Raw genomic sequence first — 21,027 nt, 5'->3', positions numbered from 1 at the left:
CACAAGGGCATACATCCTCTCAGCATTTACCTTGTCAAGACCCTGAAGAATCCTGTGTGTTTCAATCAGATCGTCTTTCATTCTGATAAACTCCAGTGAGCAGAGTCCCAACCTGTTTTGCCTTTGCTCATAAGGCAATTCCACCTTACCAGGGATCATCTTAGTTGGCTTCCTCTGAACCGCCTTCAATGAAACAATATATTTCCATAAATAAGGTTACTAAAACTGGTCACAGTACTCCAGATGTGGTCTCACCAGCATCTTGCACAGTTGCAATACGACTTATCTTTTTATGCTCCAACCTCATTGAAATAAGGGCCAACATTCCATCAGCCTTCCTGATTGTCTGCTGAAGCTGTTTGCTCGCTTTTTGTGTTTCATGGATATACCTCCTTTGTGTTATTGCTTTCTGCATATTTTGCCATTTAAACAATACTTACTTATTTTGTTCTCCCTTCCATAATGAACATTTTCACGCTTTCACATATTATACTCCATTTGCTAATTTTTTGCCGACTCACCTGACCAATCAATATCACTTTGTAAACTGTTTGTATCCCTCTCACAATGTAACTTTCCACCTATTTTTATGTCAACTGCAAATTTGGCCATTGTACAGTCACTGCCTTCCTCCAATTCGTTAATTTATATTGTAAATAGTTGCAGTCCCAGCACTGATTCCTGTGGAACCCCACCGATCACATGTCACCAACCTGGAATAGAATCCCCTCTCCCGACTCGATGTTTCCTGTCATGAGCCAATTCTCTATCCAAGTCAATGCACTACCTCCAAATCTGTGGGTGTTTACATTATGTCTTAACCTTTTGAGCTGTACCTAGTCAAACACCTTCTGGAAGTCCAAATACAGCACATTTGACCATAGGATATAGGAGTGGAAGTAAGGCTATTTGGCCCATCGAGTCTACTCCACCATTTAAATCATGGCTGATAGGCATTTCAACTCTACTTCCCTGCACTCTCTCCGTAACCCTTGATTCCTTGTGAGATCAAGATTTTATCGATCTCTGCCTTGAAGGCATTTAACGTCCCGGCCTCCACTGCACTCCGTGGCAATGAATTCCACATACCCACCACTCTCTGGCTGAAGAAATGTCACCTCATTTCCATTTTTAATTTACCCCCTCTAATTCTAAGGCTGTGCCCACAGGGCCTTGTCTCCCCGCCTACGGGAAACAACTTCCCAGCATCCACTCTTTCTAAGCCATAAATAATCTTGTAAGTTTCTATTAGATCTCCCCTCAACCTTCTAAACTCTAATGAATACAATCCCAGGATCCTCAGCCATTCATCATACGTTAAACCTATCATTCCAGGGATCATCCGTGTGAATCTCCGCTGGACATGCTCCAGGGCCAGTATGTCCTTCCTGAGGTGTGGGGCCCAAAATTGGACACAGTATTCTAAATGGGGCCTAACTAGAGCTTTATAAAGTCTCAGAAGCACACCACTGCTTTTATATTCCAACCCTCTTGAGATAAACGACAATATTACATTCGCTTTCTTAATCACAGACTCTATCTGCAAGCTAACCTTTAGAGAATCCTGGACCAAAACTCTCAGATCCCTTTGTATTTCTGCTTTACGAATTTTCTCACCATTTAGAAAATAGTCTGTGCCTGTATTCTTTTTTCCAAAGTTCAAAACCTTGCATTTGCTCATGTTGAATTTCATCAGCCATTTCCTGGACCACTCTCCTAAACTGTCTAAATCTTTCTGCAGCCTCCCCACCTCCTCAGTACCACCTATCTTCGTATCATTGGCAAACTTCGCCAGAATGCCCCCAGTCCCTTCATCCAGATCATTAATATATAACGTGAACAAGTGAGGCCCCAACACTGAACCCTCGTCACCAGTTGCCATTCCGAAAAAGAGCCTTTTATCCCAGCTCTCTGCCTTCTGTCAGACAGCCAATCCTCAATCCAAGCCAGTAGCTCACCTCGAACACCATGGGCCCTCACCTTGCTCAGCAGCCTCCCGTGAGGCACCTTATCAAAGGCCTTTTGGAAGTCTAGATAGATAACATCCACTGGGTTTCCCTGGTCTAACCTACTTGTTACCTCTTCAAAGAATTCTAACAGGTTTGTCAGGGATGACCTCCCCTTAGTAAATCCATGCTGACTTGTTCTAATCTGACCCTGCACTTGCAGGAATTTAGAAATCTCATCCTTAACAATGGATTCTAGAATTTTACCAACAACCCAGGTTGGGCTAATCAGCCTATAATTTTCCATCTTTTGCCTTGATCCTTTCTTAAACAAGGGGGTTACAACAGCAATTTTCCAATCATCTGGGACTTTCACAGACTCCAGTGACTTTTGAAAGATCATGACCAAAGCCCCCACTATTTCCTCAGCCACCTCCCTCAGAACTCTAGGATGTAGCCCATCGGGGCCAGGAGATTTATCAATTTTTAGACCTTTTAGCTTTTCTAGCGCTTTCTCTTTTGTAATGCCTACCATACTCAACTCTGCCCCCTGATTGTCCTTAATTGTTGGCATACTACTCATGTCTTCCACTGTGAAGACTGACACAAAGTACTTATTAAGTTCTTCAGCTATTTCCTTATCTCCCATCACTAGCCTTCCAGCATCAATTTGGAGGGGCCCAATGTCTACTTTTGCCTCTCGTTTGTTTCTTATTTATTGAAAGAAACTTTTACTATCATTTCTAACATTATTAGCTAGCCTACTTTCATATTTGATCCTCTCCTTCCTTATTGCTCTTTTTGTTATCCTCTGTCTGTTTTTGTAGCCTTCCCAATCTTCTGATTTCCGAGTGCTCTTGGCCACTTTATTGGCTGTCTCTTTTTCTTTGATATATTTCCTGACTTCCTTTGACAGCCACGGCTGTCTAATCCCACCCCGGATAAATCTTTCTTTTCTTTGGGATGTACCTCTGCACTGTGTCCTCAATTACACCCAGAAACTCCTGTCATTGTTGCTCTACTGTCTTCCCCGCTAGGCCTCTGTTTCCAGTCGAGTTTCGTCAATTCCTCTCTCATGCTCCTGTAATTACCTTTATTTAACTATAACACCATTACGTCCGATTTTGCCTTCTCTCTTTCAAACTGCAGGCTGAACTCGATCATATTATGATCCCTGCCTCCTAAGTGTTCCCTTATTTTAAGGTCTTTTATAAAGTCAGGCTCATTACATAGCACTAAGTCCAGAATAGCCTGCTCCCTTGTGGGTTCCATCACAAGCTATTCCAAAAAGCCATCCTGTAAACATTCCATGAATTCCCTTTCTTTGGATCCACCGGCAACATTATTCACCGAGTCCACCTGCATATTGAAGTCCCCCATGATCACCGTGACCTTGCCTTTCTGACATGCCATATCTATTTCCCAGTGCATCTTGCGCCCCTGGTCCTGACCACTGTGAGGAGGTTTGTACATAACTCCCATTATGGTTTTTTTGCCTGTGTGGTTCCTCAACTCCACCCACACAGACTCCACATCCTCTGACCCTATGTCATTCAGTGCCGTGGATTTAATTCCATTCTTAACTGACAAGGCAGCCCCGCCCCCTCTGCCCACCTCCCTGTCTTTTCGATAAGTTGTGAATCCTTGAATGTTTAACTGCCAGTCCTGAACTCCCTGCAACCATGTCTCTGTGATGCCTACCACATCATAATCATTCAAGATGATTTGTGCTGTTAATTCATCTACTTTGTTGTGAATAGTACAAGCATTTAGGTGAAGTGCCTCAATGCTAACTTTCTTATCACTATTAGAGATACTGGAAATCCTAAGATGTCTTAAGCTATCCTTCCTTTTTGCTGTATTCCTAGTCTGCCTCAAGCTTAAACCCACCTGTACACCTGCTATTCTGTTGCTTATCTTTCCATTTAACTCCATACTCCCTGTCACTTTCGCCTTCCCTTCCCCCCAACTCAGAAGTTTAAAGTCCTACTGACCACCCTATTTATCCTTTTCGCTAGAACACTGGTTCCAGATTGGTTCAGGTGGAGACCGTCCCCAACGGTACAGATCCCCCCAGTTTAAAAAACTGATGCCAATGCCCCATGAAATGGAATCCCATGTTAGTCAGGGACAATGTGCCTTCCATGAAACCATAATGACTCTGCATGAATAGTTCCCATTTTCCAAATGAAAACCGAAAGAACTGCGGATGCTGTAAATCAGTAGCAAAAACGTCGCTGGAAAAGCTCAGCAGGTCTGGCAGAATCTGAGAAGGAAAAAACAGTGTTAATGTTTTGGGTCCGGTGATCCTTCCTCCGAACACCTCAGTTCTGAGGAAGGTTCACCAGACCCAAAACGTTAACTGTTGTTTCCTTCACAGATGCTGCCAGGCCTGCTAAGCTTTTCCAGAAATAATGGGAACTGCAGATGCTGGAGATTCCAAGATAATAAAATGTGAGGCTGGATGAACACAGCAGGCCAAGCAGCATCTCAGGAGCACAAAAGCTGACGTTTCGGGCCTAGACCCTTCATCAGAGAGGGGTGATGAAGGGTCTAGGCCCGAAACGTAAGCTTTTCCAGAACTTTGTTTTTGTGCCATTTTCCAAAAGTTCTGCTATTACTTCCCTAAGAATTGATTCCAATACTTTTTCAATAATTGATGTTACGCTAATCAGCCTATAGTTATCTGCTTTTTGCCTTACTCCCTTTTTGAATAGGGGTGTTGCATTAGCAGTTTTCCATTAATTTGGTACTTCCCTGAAATCCAATGATTTGTGGAAAATTACCATCAATGCATCACTATCTCTGCAGCTACCTCTTTTCAGATCCTTGCACGCAAGTCATCAAGACTCGTGGACTGATCTGTTTCTCACCTCATTAGTTCGTCGAAAAATTCTTCTTTCGTAATCAGGATGGTACTTAATTATTCTCCATATTCTTTTGCATTAAGGGGATTTCAAAGTATACTCAACCATTGAGACTGATGCAAAAGAGAGTTTATAACTCTTCTGCCATTTCCTTGTTCACCATAACCATCTGTCCGGGTTCAATGTTCAAGAAGGTCTACGTTCACTTTGACCTATCTTCCCTCTGATATATTTAAAAGAAGATCTTATCATCAGTTTTTATATTCCTTATCAGCTTGTCCTTGCAGTTTATTTTCTTTGACTTTATTATCTTTTTAGTTCTCCTTTGTTGGTTTCTGAATTTATACCAGTATTCCCAAACAAATGTATCCTAACAGATATATGTTCCGAAAATGAGTGACCAAAATGGAGGTTGAGAGGAAATTAAGGTTGTAAGAGCTGTTCCTCTTTCTGAGTTTTTCAGTGCTGGAACTGATTTCTTTTATTTCTTGGAGCAATAATTATTGTTATATGTTTATTTTTGGAACTTTAAAAAATATCAAAAAAACCACAGATAAATGGGATGAGACAGACTGAATGAGATGATAGAGAAAGTGGTGGAGGCTAGCAAAATTATAACATTTAAAAGGCATCTGAACGGGTACATGAACAGGAAGGGTTTAGAGGGTTCTTAAGAAAGGTCACTCGACCCAAAACATTTTCACTGAGTTTGTCGCCACAGATGATGCCAGACCTGCTGAGCGTTTCCAGCAATTTCTGTTTTTGCTTCTGATTTGCAGCATTCACGAATCTTTTTGTTTTTATTTTGGGTTTACAGGAATATTGGCCAGATGTAGGCAAACGTTACTGGGTTAATTTAGGATCTCTGGTCTACATGAACAAGTTGGACCGAAGGGTATGTGTCTGTTGTACAACTCTAATTCTGGTTGTGACAGGTAGTCTTCCAACTCTTAGATGTGTAGAATAAACTTCAGCTAATCTAAAGTTTATTTATTTTTTTAATATGGAAAAAAAAATTCACCATAACCTTTCAACGCAAATAGGAATTGGGGGAAACACAAAAAATTTCCTGAGCACGAAATCTGATTTACCTCAGAAAGTACCTACTAAGGGTGCTTTCCCCACAGGAAGTACATGATTCAAGGGGCAACTGAACATATTGTCCAATTTTCCCAGTTCTTGCAAGATCCAAAAGGCTCCTCTCTCAGCAAATGCTAGGAGAAGTTTGTCGCACTGCTGGTTTAGCCTCGGTAAAGCCAGGGAACAAACCATACCTAAAATTCACAGGGCTTCCTCCACTAACAATTGGCTTGCCCTCAGTATCCCAACATGCAGCGGGTAACATTGACCTGTGACCCCCTCATCTCACCGGGCGATACATCCGGGCTATGAGTGCAGAATGGTGTGCAGCTAAGATGGCGGTGATGGTGTTCCATGGCGACTGGTTGAAGAATTGGGAGAAAGGGGGCAAAACGGATTTGTAAGTCGGGCGGAAATAAACTCCCTAAGTGTGCATATGGAGCTGATCGTTTGTATCTTAGAATAGGCAGAGTGCAGAACGCGATTGGGCTGCGAATGAAAATCGCGTAACCCCCCCCCCCCCCATGTTTGAGCTTTGTGTAATTTTACATAATGTAAAACGTGGTGGCGTTTAGTTCGGTGGTGGCCTAATCGGTTTTAATCCAGAAAAGGCTTAATAACAAACTTGACTGTTTCTGGTCCGTAAATCGACAATATGTGGGTCTCTTGCATAATGTCTTGGTTATGAGAATTTGTTTTGTTTTAAAGGTAACGAGATAAATGTGCTATTTGACGTAGGAAATAGGTTTCTGATTTCAGGACTTTTTTAACTTTCAAAGGTGTTAATTATGTTGTTGATTTGTTCATCATAAGATAAATATTGAAATCTAAATTTAGGTTGAAAGTGACAAGATTACGTCTTTCCCACAATTCAGTTCATGCCAAAATATTCAGACAAAGTAATGGTTACTGCAAAGTATTTTGGAATGGATTGCATATGAAATGTAAGTTATGTTGTCATTTTGATTCTGATCTTTAAACGATTATGATTAGTTGGAAACTAAGGATAGAGGGCGACATATATATCAACCTAATCTGTTTCATTGCGGTTTGTTGGATTTTGATGAAATTTATTAAACAAATCAATTTTAAATCTAAAGATACACCAATACAAAAATATTGTCATGAAAAATGATTTTTTGTTTTTGTATCATCCAAACTTGTTTGATGTAATTAGGGCTGTGGAATCCAAAATGACTTCAAATGAAACGGAGAAAGAGGTCTTCCTCAGGAAATAATGGGAACTGCATATGCTGGAGAATCCAAGAAAACCAAGTGTGGAGCTGGATGAACACAGCAGGGCAAGCAGCATCTTAGGAGCACAAAAGCTCCTAAGATGCTGCTTGGCCTGCTGTGCCCATCCAGCTCCACACTTTGTCATGTCTACTTCCAGAAAGTTGTGATCTCTTTTCTGACATTATCAGACTTGGAATTGGATCTGTGATTACACTAACAATGTGATTATAGCAAAGTAACAGCCCATAAATATCGAAATCCTGGTTATGATGCAATTGGTATACTTTTCATAACTCAGTTTATCCAGGTTGATATTGAGCAGTTATGGGTTTTGTCCATAAAATTTCTGATCTAAATCTGTTACAATGTGGGACTATCAAATGGTTAACTGAAACGCGAGTGTTCTGAAATTTAGAGCAAAAATACCATATAGAATATTTGCACTAATTGGGAACAGAAGGTCATGTTGCAGTTGAATCTGATGAAAAGTAGATTATTATCAATATTGCATTGCTTACTTTAAATCTTTATAACCTTCAACAAATTTTTGTGAAAACAGAATTTATGACTTTCAAGTTTTGAATGGTACAAAATAAAATTGGACTTTATTCAAGCTTTCTTTGAATTATAATCAAAATACACCAGATTTTCATGAGAGCTTGTGCTATGGTAATAATAACATTAGCAACCAATATTTGTATAACACTTTTTTAATGAGCAAAAACATTAAGGTGTTTCACGAGAAGATTATAAAACACAATGTGATACACAGCCACGTGAGATACTAGATTAGAAAGGGGTAGGTTTCAACAAGTGTCTTAAAAAAGAGAAAAAGACAGCTGTAAAATAATGGAGAAGCAATTGAAAATACAGTTACTGAAGGTGGAACAGATGTGATTTAAATATGTGCAAGGATCCAGAATTAGAAAAATGTGAACATTTTGAAAGGTTGTATAGTTGGAGGAAGTTAGTGAGGAAGGGTTGAGGCCACAGGTATTTGAAAACAAAAATGCAAATTTTGCATTTAAAACATTGATTGGAAACCAGTGGGGTTGGGGAGGTGGGTGGTGGTCACAGAATGGATGGAGAACGGAAAATGCAGCAGATGACCTGAAATGGCTGAAGAAATACCATGCTACAAAAGTGGAGACAGGAAAATGTGAGCTGGTACTCAACTCAGGGTCATAATGATGCCAAGCTTGTGGAAAACAAAAATGCTGAATCCCAGACTTGTTGGGCAGGAGGTGTGTCTCAAAGTTGCAAGTTGGCGAACAGAATTTGGAATTTGAAGGAATTAAAATAAGAGCTTCAACCTGGAAGGTTTTTTTTCGGAGAAAACTGCTGTTCTTGTACTGTATTTGGATAAGTAGTCTGATAATTTAGCAACAGTGTTGTAAGAGTTGGTGGTGAGGCAATGCTGGGTGATTGTGAAAACCAACACACTGCCTTTTGAAGATGATGCCAAAGGAATATGTGAGACGGAGCCAAAAATAAGTCCTTGGGGAAAGCCAAGGGTATTGTGCAGGAGCAAGAAGAGAAATCATTGCAAGTAATTTTCAGGCTATGATTTGATAGGATTGTGTCTGCCTTGTTCCATTTTTATCTATCAACTCGACAGTGATGGAGAGGCATTTAAAGAAGAGTGGTGTGGTCAACTGTCAGGCTACAGATAGGTTGAGCATAACTGTGGGCAAAAGTTTATTTATGGTACAATCATATAATATTAATGAATTGGTTCTAGGCCTTTTTGGAGCTGTGGCAGGGCAAAAAATTAATTGGAATGATTCAAAGGTGGAATTTTTGAAAAAATGGCAATAGATTTGGGAAGTGAGGGAGTTGAAGGTTGGAGCACGGGATGGCATTTTGCAAGGACTCTGTGTTTCAACGTTGACTTTGAAGGAGATGCTAACAGAAGATATGATGGAGGCGGGGACAGTGTTAGAAGAGAGGCACCAGGATCGGAAGTTGTGTGATCATCAGTTTGGGGATGGGATCAGAGAAGCAGGAGGTGTGTCTCATGGCCATGGTGAATTCAGATAGGGGATGAGGGAAAATAGATCAGAAATTGTTGGAAGATGTGTATTCAATGCCACGCCAACAAGTGGCATTAAAAGAAAGCTGAAGAGCTCTGTTAAGATTTTTGAATTTTTGTTTTTTTCCAAAACAATGCTGAGATGACATATAAATTTTTTTTATCAATTGCATTTTCCTTTTTTGTAGTTATTTTGGTAATGTAACAAAGACGTAAAATGGTTATTCAGCATGTTGTACCTACTTTTTGGACTGATCTTTCAGTTTAGCCCCACTAACCAACTATTCTTCACAGCGATACAAGTTCATCATTTTCAGCTGTATGTCTGATACCCTGTTAAAAGGCTATTTTGGAATCCATTTCGACCACATTTTGAGTTTGTACTTTCAACTCATCTCAATCCTCCATGTGGTCAGAAGATCTCCTCTCATTTTCCCCCCAGGTATTTTTGTGAATATTTTCAATACCTTACTTCTGGTTCCTGAGTCATATGACAAAGGAAATCATTTTTTGCTATCAAACTTATCTCTATTGACAGCCCAATTAACATTCCCTTCTCTGTGTCTGCAGTCGTAGACTGTTTAAGTAACTGAACTCGTAATTTTCAAGTGCCTGGACTAATTATTCCAATACAACTCAAATCCCACCATGGCATTCAGATAATTTAAATTCAACTAAAAAATGTCACATTAAAAGGCAAATACCAATATGGATGACAATGAAGCGACTAGATTAGCACAAAGTAAAATGTGGTTAACTAGTCTTCAGAGAATCAAATTTATTGTCATTGCAGATGGTTTTCACACGAGCAACAATTTGACTCTTAACTGGACTAAGAAATAAGAAAGGAGCAGAACAAGATCATGAAGCCCATCAGGTTTGCTCCACTATGCCTGGATTGTGGCTGACCTTTGGCTTCAAGTCAACTTTTCTGTCCTAAACCCATATCCCTTAATTTGCTGGGAGATCGAGAAATTTGCCGCTCTTGGCCTTAAATATATTCATTGGGGAAACATCCATCACACTCCGGGGTCGAGAAATTCGAAGGTTCAAGATCCTTTAACTTAAGAAACTTTTCATCTCTGTCTTAAACAATTGCCTTCTATTCTGGTGCTGGAACTGACTGTTTTACTTACCCCAGCAAGGGCATGCGTGTCTCTACCTACCTTGTCAAGATCCTTCAAAGGAACTGGGAACAGGAGGAGACAATCCAGCCTCTTAAGCCTGCACTGCTGCTTAATACAATCATGACTGATTTCATCTTCGCCACAACTCCACTTTGCTGTGTGCTCTCTATAACCCTGCAAAACCTTATTCATTAAAAATCTGTTGATCTCCTCCTTAAAACTTAGTCAATATCCCAGCATCCAGTGGACTCTACAGTGGTGAGTTCCACAGATACACGACTTTTTGAGGGAAGAAATTTCTCACCTCTGTTTTAAATCTTCCGCACCTTGCCTGAAAACCATGATCTGTTCTTCTAGATTGCCTTAAAAGAGGAAACGTCCTGTCTCCGTCTACCTTCAGCATGTTATATACCTCGAGTAAATCTTTCATTTTTCTAAACTCTAGAGACTATAAGCCCAATCTAGTATATTTCAATGAAATCACCTTATTCTTAAACCCAGACAATATTGGCCCAAGTTACTCAGTCCGTCATCAGGGGAAAGCTTGTCCACTCCTTGGGAGTAATTGAGTCATCTTGCTGTACTGCCTCTGTTGCAATATCTGTTGCTTTAGTTATCAAGTGCAGGATTGCACACGCTATTTCAGATGTTGTCTCACCAAAGCTTATTTAGTTCTATTCAATAATTGGCTTTTGATAATCTCTTGTGAAGTTTTGAAATGGCAACAAATGCCATCCTTTTCAGTCGCACCACATAACGTGAAAAAAAAATTCCCGTTTCCTTGATTGCTCCACAGACTCCAATGTCCCCCTTTGGGAAATTGTCCCTCGACCGTCTACTTTTGAAACACTGAAATAAGTAAACCTGGCCAATAGGACAACACCTTTATAAATGGATACAGGAGTTTTATGTCTGCTTAATTTGTATTTTCATTCAATTGTGAAGTTGTTAAACCTAATTAACTAAGTATTTTTGATTTACTGAACTGATTTGCAGAAGAGTTATATTATCCTTGTACTTTCCCTTCTTCACAGTGCAACTATTAAGGGACTCTGATCAAATAACCAACAAATTTTTCAATCTTAGGATTTCAATTAATACTCCTTAACCTTTTGAATATGTTCTGAAATCCTGTTCACTGTTGCATCTTTGGGTGACATGAGTATGGATGCACTTATTTGAATCTGTATTTTTAATACATTTTAAAACAATTTTTGTTTATGACTGAGAGTTGATAATGAGGAGTTCTTTGACCAAGTCTTTCAATGATATCTCAAACGCTGCATTCGAAATTAAAACGCTCAAGATATCGGATAGTCTTCAAGTTAATTCTGCAGATGCTTCATAGTATCATAGAATCTGTGTGTTGTGTAAGCAGGTTGTTTGGTCCCTCAAGTCCACACCGAACCTCTGAAGAGCATTCCACCTGTCCCTCTAACCCTGCCGTCCACCTTGCCTGCACATCCCTCGACACTATGGGCAATTTAGCAGGGCCAACCCACCTAACTTCCATATCTTGAACTGCATTTAATTACCATTTAATTCATATCTGCATTTAATTGCAAATTAGCATGGTTTATGTTGTCAGTGGATTATTCTCTAGCCATTAGAAAAGAACAGAATAGAACAGAATAGAATAGCATCCCGACAGTGTAGAAACAGGACCTTCGGCCCAAAAGTTCACACTGACACTCGGATCATCCCACCCAGATTCATCCCCTAATCTACACATCCCTGAACACTGTGGGCAATTTAGCACGGCCAATCCACCTAACCTGCACATTTTTGCAGACCCAGGGAGAATGTGCAAACTCTACACAGTCTCCAAGGGTGGAATTGAACCCCAGTCCCTGGTACTGTGAGGCAGCAGTGCTAACCACTGAGCTATCATGTTGATGACTCATCGTGTTGACATGGTTTAATTGCCATTCAAGTATTAGCTTATGGTGTCAAAGTTATTGCTAAAAGATGATGTCCTATGTAGGATTTACTTTAGCTTTTGGATGTTATTTTGAGTAACAGATAACAGAAATCATCTTCCCTAAAGAGGAAGCATCGCGGTGAGTGCTTTTTACTCCAAGTACTTAATTTGCAAATTCGGAAAACTTATTACCCTGAAGCTCTCAGGTGGGTGCTCCTGTGTCCTTAACCTTTTGAATATGTTCTGAAATCCTGTTCACTGTTGCATCTTTGGGTGATACGATGTGAACGGAGGCCCGGCCTCTCTCGATGGGGGTATCAATAAACCAAACCAAAATAGGTTAGTTTTATCTTTCTGAAATTAGTGAGTAATGTGACTAAGACGTGATCTTTGTTAAAAGTGCCATTTTCTGTTGTATTTGTTATTTCCCCTTTCAAAGTAGAACAATAAGTTTTCAAGTATTGACCACTCTCCACTTATTTGCACCTTTGAACATCACTTGTGTTGCCTTCTGTTCCTTGAGCACAACAGAGAAGTTGTGACAATTTGAATAGAGGATGACTTGTTTGTGTAACTTGCTGCATGAGGCATGAGTTGGAACATGATTTGAAACTGAACCCTAAAGAGCCAAGAGGAATCAGCCTGCTTCCACTCAAGGAGGTTAGGATTGAAGGATAGGCCATTGGTAATATACTTCATGCCAGTTACTTTTCTGAAAAGAAATTCTGGCTATGTCCTCTAACTTTGTCTTATTTTATTGATTTATACTTGTGACAGCAATCAAGCAGGATGTAATGTTTCGCAACAGTCTTATAAAGAATGTGGGGAAAAATATAACTTGAAACTTTCATGGCCTTGGGTGGTATTTATTAAAGTAAATAGTTTCTGTTGTACTCTTAGTACTGAAATGAATTTTAATTTTGTTTTCAGCCCATCTCTCAAGTTTACATTTTCCTCTTAAATACCTAACATTAATAGCTTTCTTGTCATAATCCTCGCAACAAAAGAAATAAGAGGAAAGGGAGGATCTGTGCATGGCTTGAGATGTGGTACAGGAGAGAGGGTTTCAGATTCTTCAGACTTTGGGATCAGTTCTCGGGCAGGAGGTAACCTTTCAAAGGGAACTGGTTGTACCACGATGGGATTGGGACCATTGTCTCTGTAGGGAGGTTCACTTGTGTAATTTCAGAAGGATTGAGTGCATTGACAGGGCAATGCGTAGCAGCACATAGAAGTAGATCAAAGGAATACGTTAGATAAAATGAGTGTGTCAGACAGGAACAGTTTAATATTAAATGGGAGCAGAATAAGAAGGATCACATATAACCAGTCTCTCAGATATACAATGCATTCATGTAAATGGACAATGCGGTGAATAAGGTCAGTGAGTTATAAGCATAAATAACCTTTGTGGAGATGTGGTGACAATATCAGAAATATGAAATATAATGAAGCGCTGCTTGTTATTTAGGGATATGAAATGTTCAGCAGAGAAGAAGAGGTAATTTGGGTTCTGTTAATGGCACAACAGCATTGATTATAGAAGACATTGGAAAGAGGGACCAGGAAGCAATTTCTTGAAGATGGTTTCAGTCAAAAAGGGTACGTTCACAACAATGGGTAATTCCCTCGGCCTCGTAATACAGAGAGAGAGAGAAATGGAGGAACTCATCCATGCTGACCAAACATCCTAAATAATTCTAGTCCCATTTGCCACCATTTGGTCCATGTCCCCCTGAATGCTTCCTATTCAGATTCTCATCTAGATGTCTTTTAAATGCTGTACCCACCTCTGCCACTTCCTTTCACAGCTCCTTACAAACATGCACTACCCTCTGTGTGAAGAAGTTGCCCCTTTAGGTCCCTTTTAAATCTTTCCACTCTCACCTTAAATCCATGCCCTCTAATTTTGGGCTCCCCAACCCTGAGGAAAAGACATTGCCTATTTACTCTATCCATGCCCCTCATGATTTCATAAATTTCAAAAAAGCCACCCCTCAACCTTTGACACTCCAGGAAAAATAGACCCAGCCTCTTCAGCCTCTTGCTATAACTTAAGCCCTCCAACCCCGACAACATCCTTGTAAATCTTTTCTGAGCCCTTTGACATTTTACAATATCCTTCCTATAGCAGGGAGACCAGAATTGCACGCAGTATTCCAATCGTGACCTAACCAATGTCCTGTAAAGCTGCAACATGACCTCCACAAGAACTATATGGCTATGACCTATAATTGTGGAATGCTGATATTGGCGAATTTGAACAGTCCAAATATTGATTGACATAGTGTTACCAATGAGAATAAGGAGCAGAGGGAATTTTCAACATGTCCTCAGACCTTGAGGATTGGAGATGGCAAATGTGACACCTTGATTCAAGAAAGAGTGTAAGGGCATTTCAAGCACCTACATCCAATTAGTTTGATTTTAATGCAAAGCAAGTTTTTAGAAACGACTGTTGGGACATGAAAAGGTTTATATTTCTTCAGTATTGTCAAGACAATTTTTACATATTGCATGACACAAATGTCAAGTTAATGTCATGCTAACTAGTAAAATGCAAAAGCATAATTCTTGTTATTTTGGTACACTAGTCATCCTGTGACAGTGCTCATTGCGTAACTATTGGACAGAGGAATGTTTTCAACAGTGTAAGCAGAAGGCTAAACGGTTAAATCAACAATGTTGCAGAAAAATCTTTGACCCTTTGCTAATTTTGGACAAACGTGGCACGCTATTTGCTGGAGGTTTTTAATCGACTGGTAGAAATAAATCCAATTCTGAATGGAGGATAAGCCATTGGTAATACACTTAATGCTAATTACTTTTCTAAAAAGAAATTCTTGCTATATTCTCTAACTTTGTATAATTTTATTGATTTATACTTGCGACAGCAATCAAGCAGCATGTAATATTTCGCCACGGTCTTACAAAGAATTTGGGCAAAATATAACTTGAAACTTTCATGGCCTTTGGTGAATGATTAAAGAACTCAGTGGAGAAGGAGGCTCCACATGTGTCCCCATTCACAATGGTGGGACAGCTCAGCACGAGTGCAAAAATAGACCTGAAACATTTGCAGTAACCTCTGGCCGAAGGTGTCAAGTGGATGACCCATCTTGGCTTCCTTCAGAGATTGCACATTGCAGATGCCAGTTTTCAGCAAATTTGGTTCACTCCACATGGTGCTGAATTAGTGACAAAACTTTGACTCCAAATGGACTTTGGGGTGATCACTCTCACTGATATTGTCGTGACCGAGCATCACATCCGTGACGTGTAGATCAGTGTGTTTAAAGTGAAATGGATGAATTGCCCTTGGTTCGCTCACCACCTACCACCGATCCAGTCGAACAGTTATGTACTATAGCACTTGACTAGTTCAGTCCGTAATGATGTTACTGAGCTGTCTTGTAATGGGCATTGTAGTTTCCCGCGCAGAGTATAATCTGTGCCGTAGCCAGTCTGTGGGCTTTGTCCAAGTGATGTTCAGCATGCTGTACTGACTCATCAGGAAGAAAGTTTGATAAATGAAAACCAGCAGGAGGTTTTCTTGACCTTGTTTGACCTGATGCCGTGAGACTTCATGGAGTCAGGAATCAATATTGAGTACTATCAGGGCAACTGCTTCCCTATGATATACCACATCGTCATCACCTCTAGTGGGCCTGTCCTGCCAGGGGGACTGGACATAGTTTGGGATGGTGATATCTGGAGCATTTTCTGGTATGATTCCTTGAGGTTGACTGTCTCAGGCTATTGCTTGATATGTGCATGGAACAGTGCTCCCAATTTTTGCATAACCTTCCACTTGTTGGCAAGGAGGATTTGCAGAGTCAACAGGGATGTGTTTGTCTTTGTTTTTTTCTCTTTCCTTGGTTGATGCTGGATGGTCCATTCATTTTAATTCCTTTGTTTTAGTCTTTTGGAGTAGTTTGTTTGCAACTGTGTAATTTTCAGTACCATTTCGGAGGGTCGTGGAGAAGCAAACATGTTGTTGTGGGTCTGTGGTCATAGTAGAGCAGATTAGGTTGGCTGACTTCCTTCCCAAAACTGGATGAGTTTTTACGACGATTGATAAGAGTTACATGGTTGCCATTGGGCAAGCATTTTTAATTCCAGATGTGTTTTTAGTGAATTCTGTCATGTTAGGATTTGAACATATGTCACCAGAACATTAGCCTGTTAGACCAATCCAGTGCCATCAACACTATGCAACTCTCCCCCTGGATTGTTCACTGAAGATAATGGAACAAGTTGAGAAGGTGATCAAGAAAGCATATGGAATATTTTTCTTGATTAGTTGAGGTGCAGAATATAAGAGCAGGAAGGGAAGTTATTGCAGATTTGTAGAAAACATTGATTTGGCCTCATCTCGAGTATTGTGCACAGTTCTAATCACATAACTGCAAAACGAAAGGGTACCGAGAAGATTTATGAAGATGCTGTCCGTAATGTTGAAATGCACCAAGAAGCGAAATTGAAGAAGCTGTGATTGTTCTCTTTGGAACAGAGGTTAATTGTGATATACAAAATAATGAAGGGCTGGTTAAAGTGAATGGGAAGGATCTTTTTACTCCAAGAACTGTCTCAGTTCAGTAACCATTTGTGAAATCATTCTTCTGTTAAACCTCATGTGAATTATACCCCCCTCACTAAAATGGAAAAGTAGGTCCTCTATGCTCTGCAGTAAAGAAAATGCATCTCAAATTGGTTTTACAATGATAATCAATTCTCGACCTTCCTGTAACAACTGTAGGGATGGATCATCATATTTACATCTTTGACATTGTGATAACTGTCATTAGGAAATTCCTTGGCTTGGAATAGGCAAAGGATACTGCAGCAAGTGACGTGCTTCCTGACTCCCTAAAGCCTGTCCATATCTACCAGGCACAAGTCAGGAGTGTGATGCTCCCCACTTGGCTGGATGATCATGCTGCTCCAATAGCACTCAAGCTTGATCCCATCCAGGACAAAGTAGCCCATTTGATTGGCACTACATCCACAGACACCCACTCCCGCCACTACAGGCAGTAAGTCGCAGTAGTGTGTACCATCTAGAAGACGCACTGCAGAAATTTGCCAAAGAACCTGAGCATCTTTCGAACCCATGACCACTTCCATCCAGAAGGACAAGGGCAACAAACACATGGAACATCACCACTTGTAAGCACTCCTCTAACCCACTTACCACCCTGACTTGGAAGTACATTGCCATTACTTCAGTGTTGTTGAATCAAAATCTTTTGAATTCCCTCTGATGGCATTGTGGTCTACCTGTGGCACATGGACTGCAGCAATTCAAGAAGGAAGCTCACCAGTGCTGCCACCTCAAGGGCAGAAAGAACAGGCAATAACTGCTAGCCTATTTAGTAATACCCACAGCCTGAAGTGAGTGAAATCAGGACCGTGACTCGGCAGCGTAGGCTCACTGTGATTGGTAAAATGACCAGAGGGGAGGTGAGGAAAAAGTTTTACACCCAGAAGGTGGGAGAGTTCTGAAACTCACTGCTAGAAATGCTCAACCCATTTCACCTGGAATGTTGTTTGTGTTTTATCTCCATGGAATGGCCAGGACTTTTGTATCTCCAACAGTTTCTGTTTTTGTTTCAGTTTTCCAGCATCCCCAGGTCGCGATTTTATTGTGACACTGGAAAGTGGGATTAGGCTTGGGTGGTTTATCTTTTGGCTCACACAGACAAAATGGACTGAGTAGCCTCTTTGAGCTGGAAACTTTGTGATTCTTTGAACATCTCTGAACTTCTATATTGCACTTTATCTGAGCAATTTGTCTTTTGTAAAACCTGCAGCCATTCTCTGCCTTACGTGAAAAGCATTTCTGTGTAACCAGCTGATGCATACCTGTGGACACGTGTACATGTTGTCTCAGTTCTAGCTTGTTTCTTCTCAACTTGTTTCTTTGAATGTAAGCTTGTAACTGCCAGATGATTTCAGCAGAACCATTGACTTGCTAGTCAGCTTCTTTTAACTGCTTTTAGCATCTTTGAAAAATATAAACTCTTGAAGCTAAACTACTTCAGAGTCTTTGCTCTGTAGTCTGCAATTTTGTGTTTCAAGTTTTTTTTATTTCATCAGTATTTAGAGTTGCATTGCACTTAATTTTTACGGTCATATTTCATTACGTTCTTGGATTGTAACTGGATGTCTGGAAATGGTAAGCTGGTCAGCTTTTGGATTTTCCTTGCGGTATTTTCCATGAGTGAGAACAGAGTCAGACATCCAAATATTCCATTGCCTTTTTGACTTTATGCATTTGAATTTCTCAGAAAATTATACAGTAAAAATGATGTAGTTCATGTTTTTTCCTGAAAAAAAATACTTGGCAGATTTCTTTCTGGTTAAAAATCTTTGGTTTTCGTCACTGAAGATTCCACAGTCTTTACTTGCATTTGAGCCCAGTGCCTTTCTTATTTTGAAAATTTCTGGTGATGTCAAAAATTAGAAATTTCCTGATGGCAGTTATGCCTATATTAAAGGTTTAAATATGATTCTGCACCCGTGTAGTTATTAGTAAAAGGTAGAGAACTGAATATCGTAGTAGTATCAAATTGAGATGGGTTTCCCTTATTTTAGAGCACAGAGGACTCACTTTCTCATTTTATTGACGGGGGTAGTTAACATGATGTGTAACTGAAGAATGTTTTCACAATTACTTACTGGGCAGGTGGCTCATCAGGCTGTTTTGAGAGATTTGGTGGCACATTTGCTTAGAAATACTCATCAGATTATCAATGCAAGCAATGTATTAGTTGTGGTTTCAGTTTGGCCTTACAGATATTTATGAATAGGAACACAGCTGATGGAGCAATGTACGTAAAGTAAGGAGCCGTAATATTGTAACTTTTGGAAGGTAGCAGATGCATGGGAGCACCACGACTGCAAGCTGCCCTCCAGTCAGACCCCACCCTGGTTTGGGATGAAATTGCAGTTGTTTCACTGTCAGTGAAACTGTCAAAATCTGGAACACTCTTCCAAACAGGACTGTATTTGTCCATCCAACCAACTATGACAGTATTTTAATAAGACAATTTGCTATCACCTTTTCCAGGGCAGTAAGCTGCATGCAGTCAACAGTGGCCCCACCAGCAATGTTGTCATCCCATGAATGAATAACAAGAAACTAAAATATACTTTTTGTTAAGTCATATTGGTATTGTCTTTAGAAATGCACGGACTTGTGATTGTACAGCCTTTGACTGTAGGCCAGTTCTTTTAAAATTACTGACAACCATTTTGTTTTGCAGTGTACAGTTATGTCGCAGTCTTTCTGAAAATCGAGGCTACAATGATGTAACATTTAAAGGTAAGATTCTCTAGAGTGTGAATATTTCTTCAGATAATTAGCTTCGTTAACAGGCTGACCTGACTTACTTTCTGACGTACTTGGGGACTGGATTACTTCACGGAGAGCTGGCATGGACTTTTTGGGCTGATTGGCTGCCATCTACTGTACTGTCAACGACTGTTACTGTATGATGGTTTGACGTTCTGCTCAAAATAATGTATTTAAGACATGATGCTCTGTATGATTCAAAAGTGCAACATGATCAACTTTCCAAATTGGGTAAGGAGTAGCAATGTGAACCCAAGTCCTTGAGTGGTTTAAGAATTCTGTAATATACTGATTCAATTAATTGTTCCTTTCAGTGGCAGTGTAAAGGTTAATCCTAGCTTTCATTGAAAGTAATATTGTTTGTCTATCCACGTATTTTCTTGGTAGTTTGACTTTCTTATAGGGTCTATTTATTGACTAAAATGTGGCAACATCAAATGGGTGTACTGCAAAATGTGATGCTTTTGTGTCTGCCTGTGTTTATTTGTAGTTATTCAGAAAATTCTGGTTTATGGCTGACATTTTTTGACTCAGTAGTTTGATGACTTAAATTAATTTATCTGCTAGCATTGGCATGTTGGCTTAGGTTATATGAGAGATGTGAATTTTTTTACTGGTGCAGCCTTTTTTCTGTAATGTGCAGAGTGAAAATATGTGCTTTATAAACATGTGGAATAATTGAGTTCAAAACTGTGAATATTATTGATGGAAACAGGCTGATATGATTTTTAAAGGTTTTCAACAGTTGTTTCTGTAATTGCAGTTATTTAGATGAATGATATTGTCATTGTGATTTTCATCTACAAATAGAGTAGGCAAGAAACCTTGGCATAATACTGCAGCAGATGGATTCATGTTGTATGTACAAGTTTTAGATCAGTAGGCTGAGGACCCAGCTCGGAGCCAGGGAATTTAGATATGGTTTTATGACAGAAGAAGTTATAATCTGGTTTCATAGAATTTGTACAGTGTGGAAGCAGACTATTTGGCCCATCGTGTCCAACTGACCCTCCGAAGAGCATTGCATCCAGAACCATCCCCAAACGTGTCCCCACATTTCCCACCCAAGACATCATGGACAATTTAGCATGGCCAGTTCACCTAACCTGCACATCTTTGGACAGTGGGAGGAAACTGGAGCACCCGCAGGAAACTGAAGCTGACATGGGGGAGAATGTGCAAACTCCACACCCACGGTCACCTGAGGCTGGAATTGAACCCATGTCCCTTACGCTGTGCTAATCATCAAACCGCCATGCTGCCCCACATGCTGTGTTTGAGAGAGATCCATTTGGAATAAGTGACCATAACATGCTTGGATTCTTCATTCGGAGAGAAAGTGAAGTGCTTGACCCTAAACTAGGGTCCAAAATCTAAACAAAGTGCATGAGAATAGGAGGGGTGAATTGTCTGTGGTAGTCAGGATGATTTCATTAAAATACATGAAAGTAGGTGCACAAT

The 21,027-nt window shown here is 40.1% G+C and overlaps 1 protein-coding gene across 3 annotated transcripts in view; it reads left to right on the top strand.

The window, feature by feature from the left end:
• The first annotated feature begins 6,177 nt into the window (after positions 1-6,177).
• The window catches only part of thoc2 (THO complex 2), a 134,022-nt gene continuing 119,172 nt past the window's right edge, over positions 6,178-21,027 (top strand). For all 3 annotated transcript variants that reach the window (XR_007248886.2, XM_048544102.2, XM_048544101.2), the window contains exons 1-2: positions 6,178-6,293; positions 19,478-19,536. Coding sequence is in view for 2 of the 3 variants with exons in the window: in XM_048544102.2 (XP_048400059.1) it covers positions 6,202-6,293; positions 19,478-19,536 (151 nt within the window). In the remaining variant the exon portion in view is untranslated. The remainder of the gene's footprint in view (positions 6,294-19,477; positions 19,537-21,027) is intronic.

The sequence above is a fragment of the Stegostoma tigrinum genome, chromosome 15 (genome assembly GCF_030684315.1).
Source record: "Stegostoma tigrinum isolate sSteTig4 chromosome 15, sSteTig4.hap1, whole genome shotgun sequence".
NCBI lineage: Eukaryota > Metazoa > Chordata > Chondrichthyes > Orectolobiformes > Stegostomatidae > Stegostoma > Stegostoma tigrinum.
The sequence above is the reverse complement of the archived record's forward strand: the minus strand, read 5'-3'. Positions and strand labels throughout refer to the sequence as shown.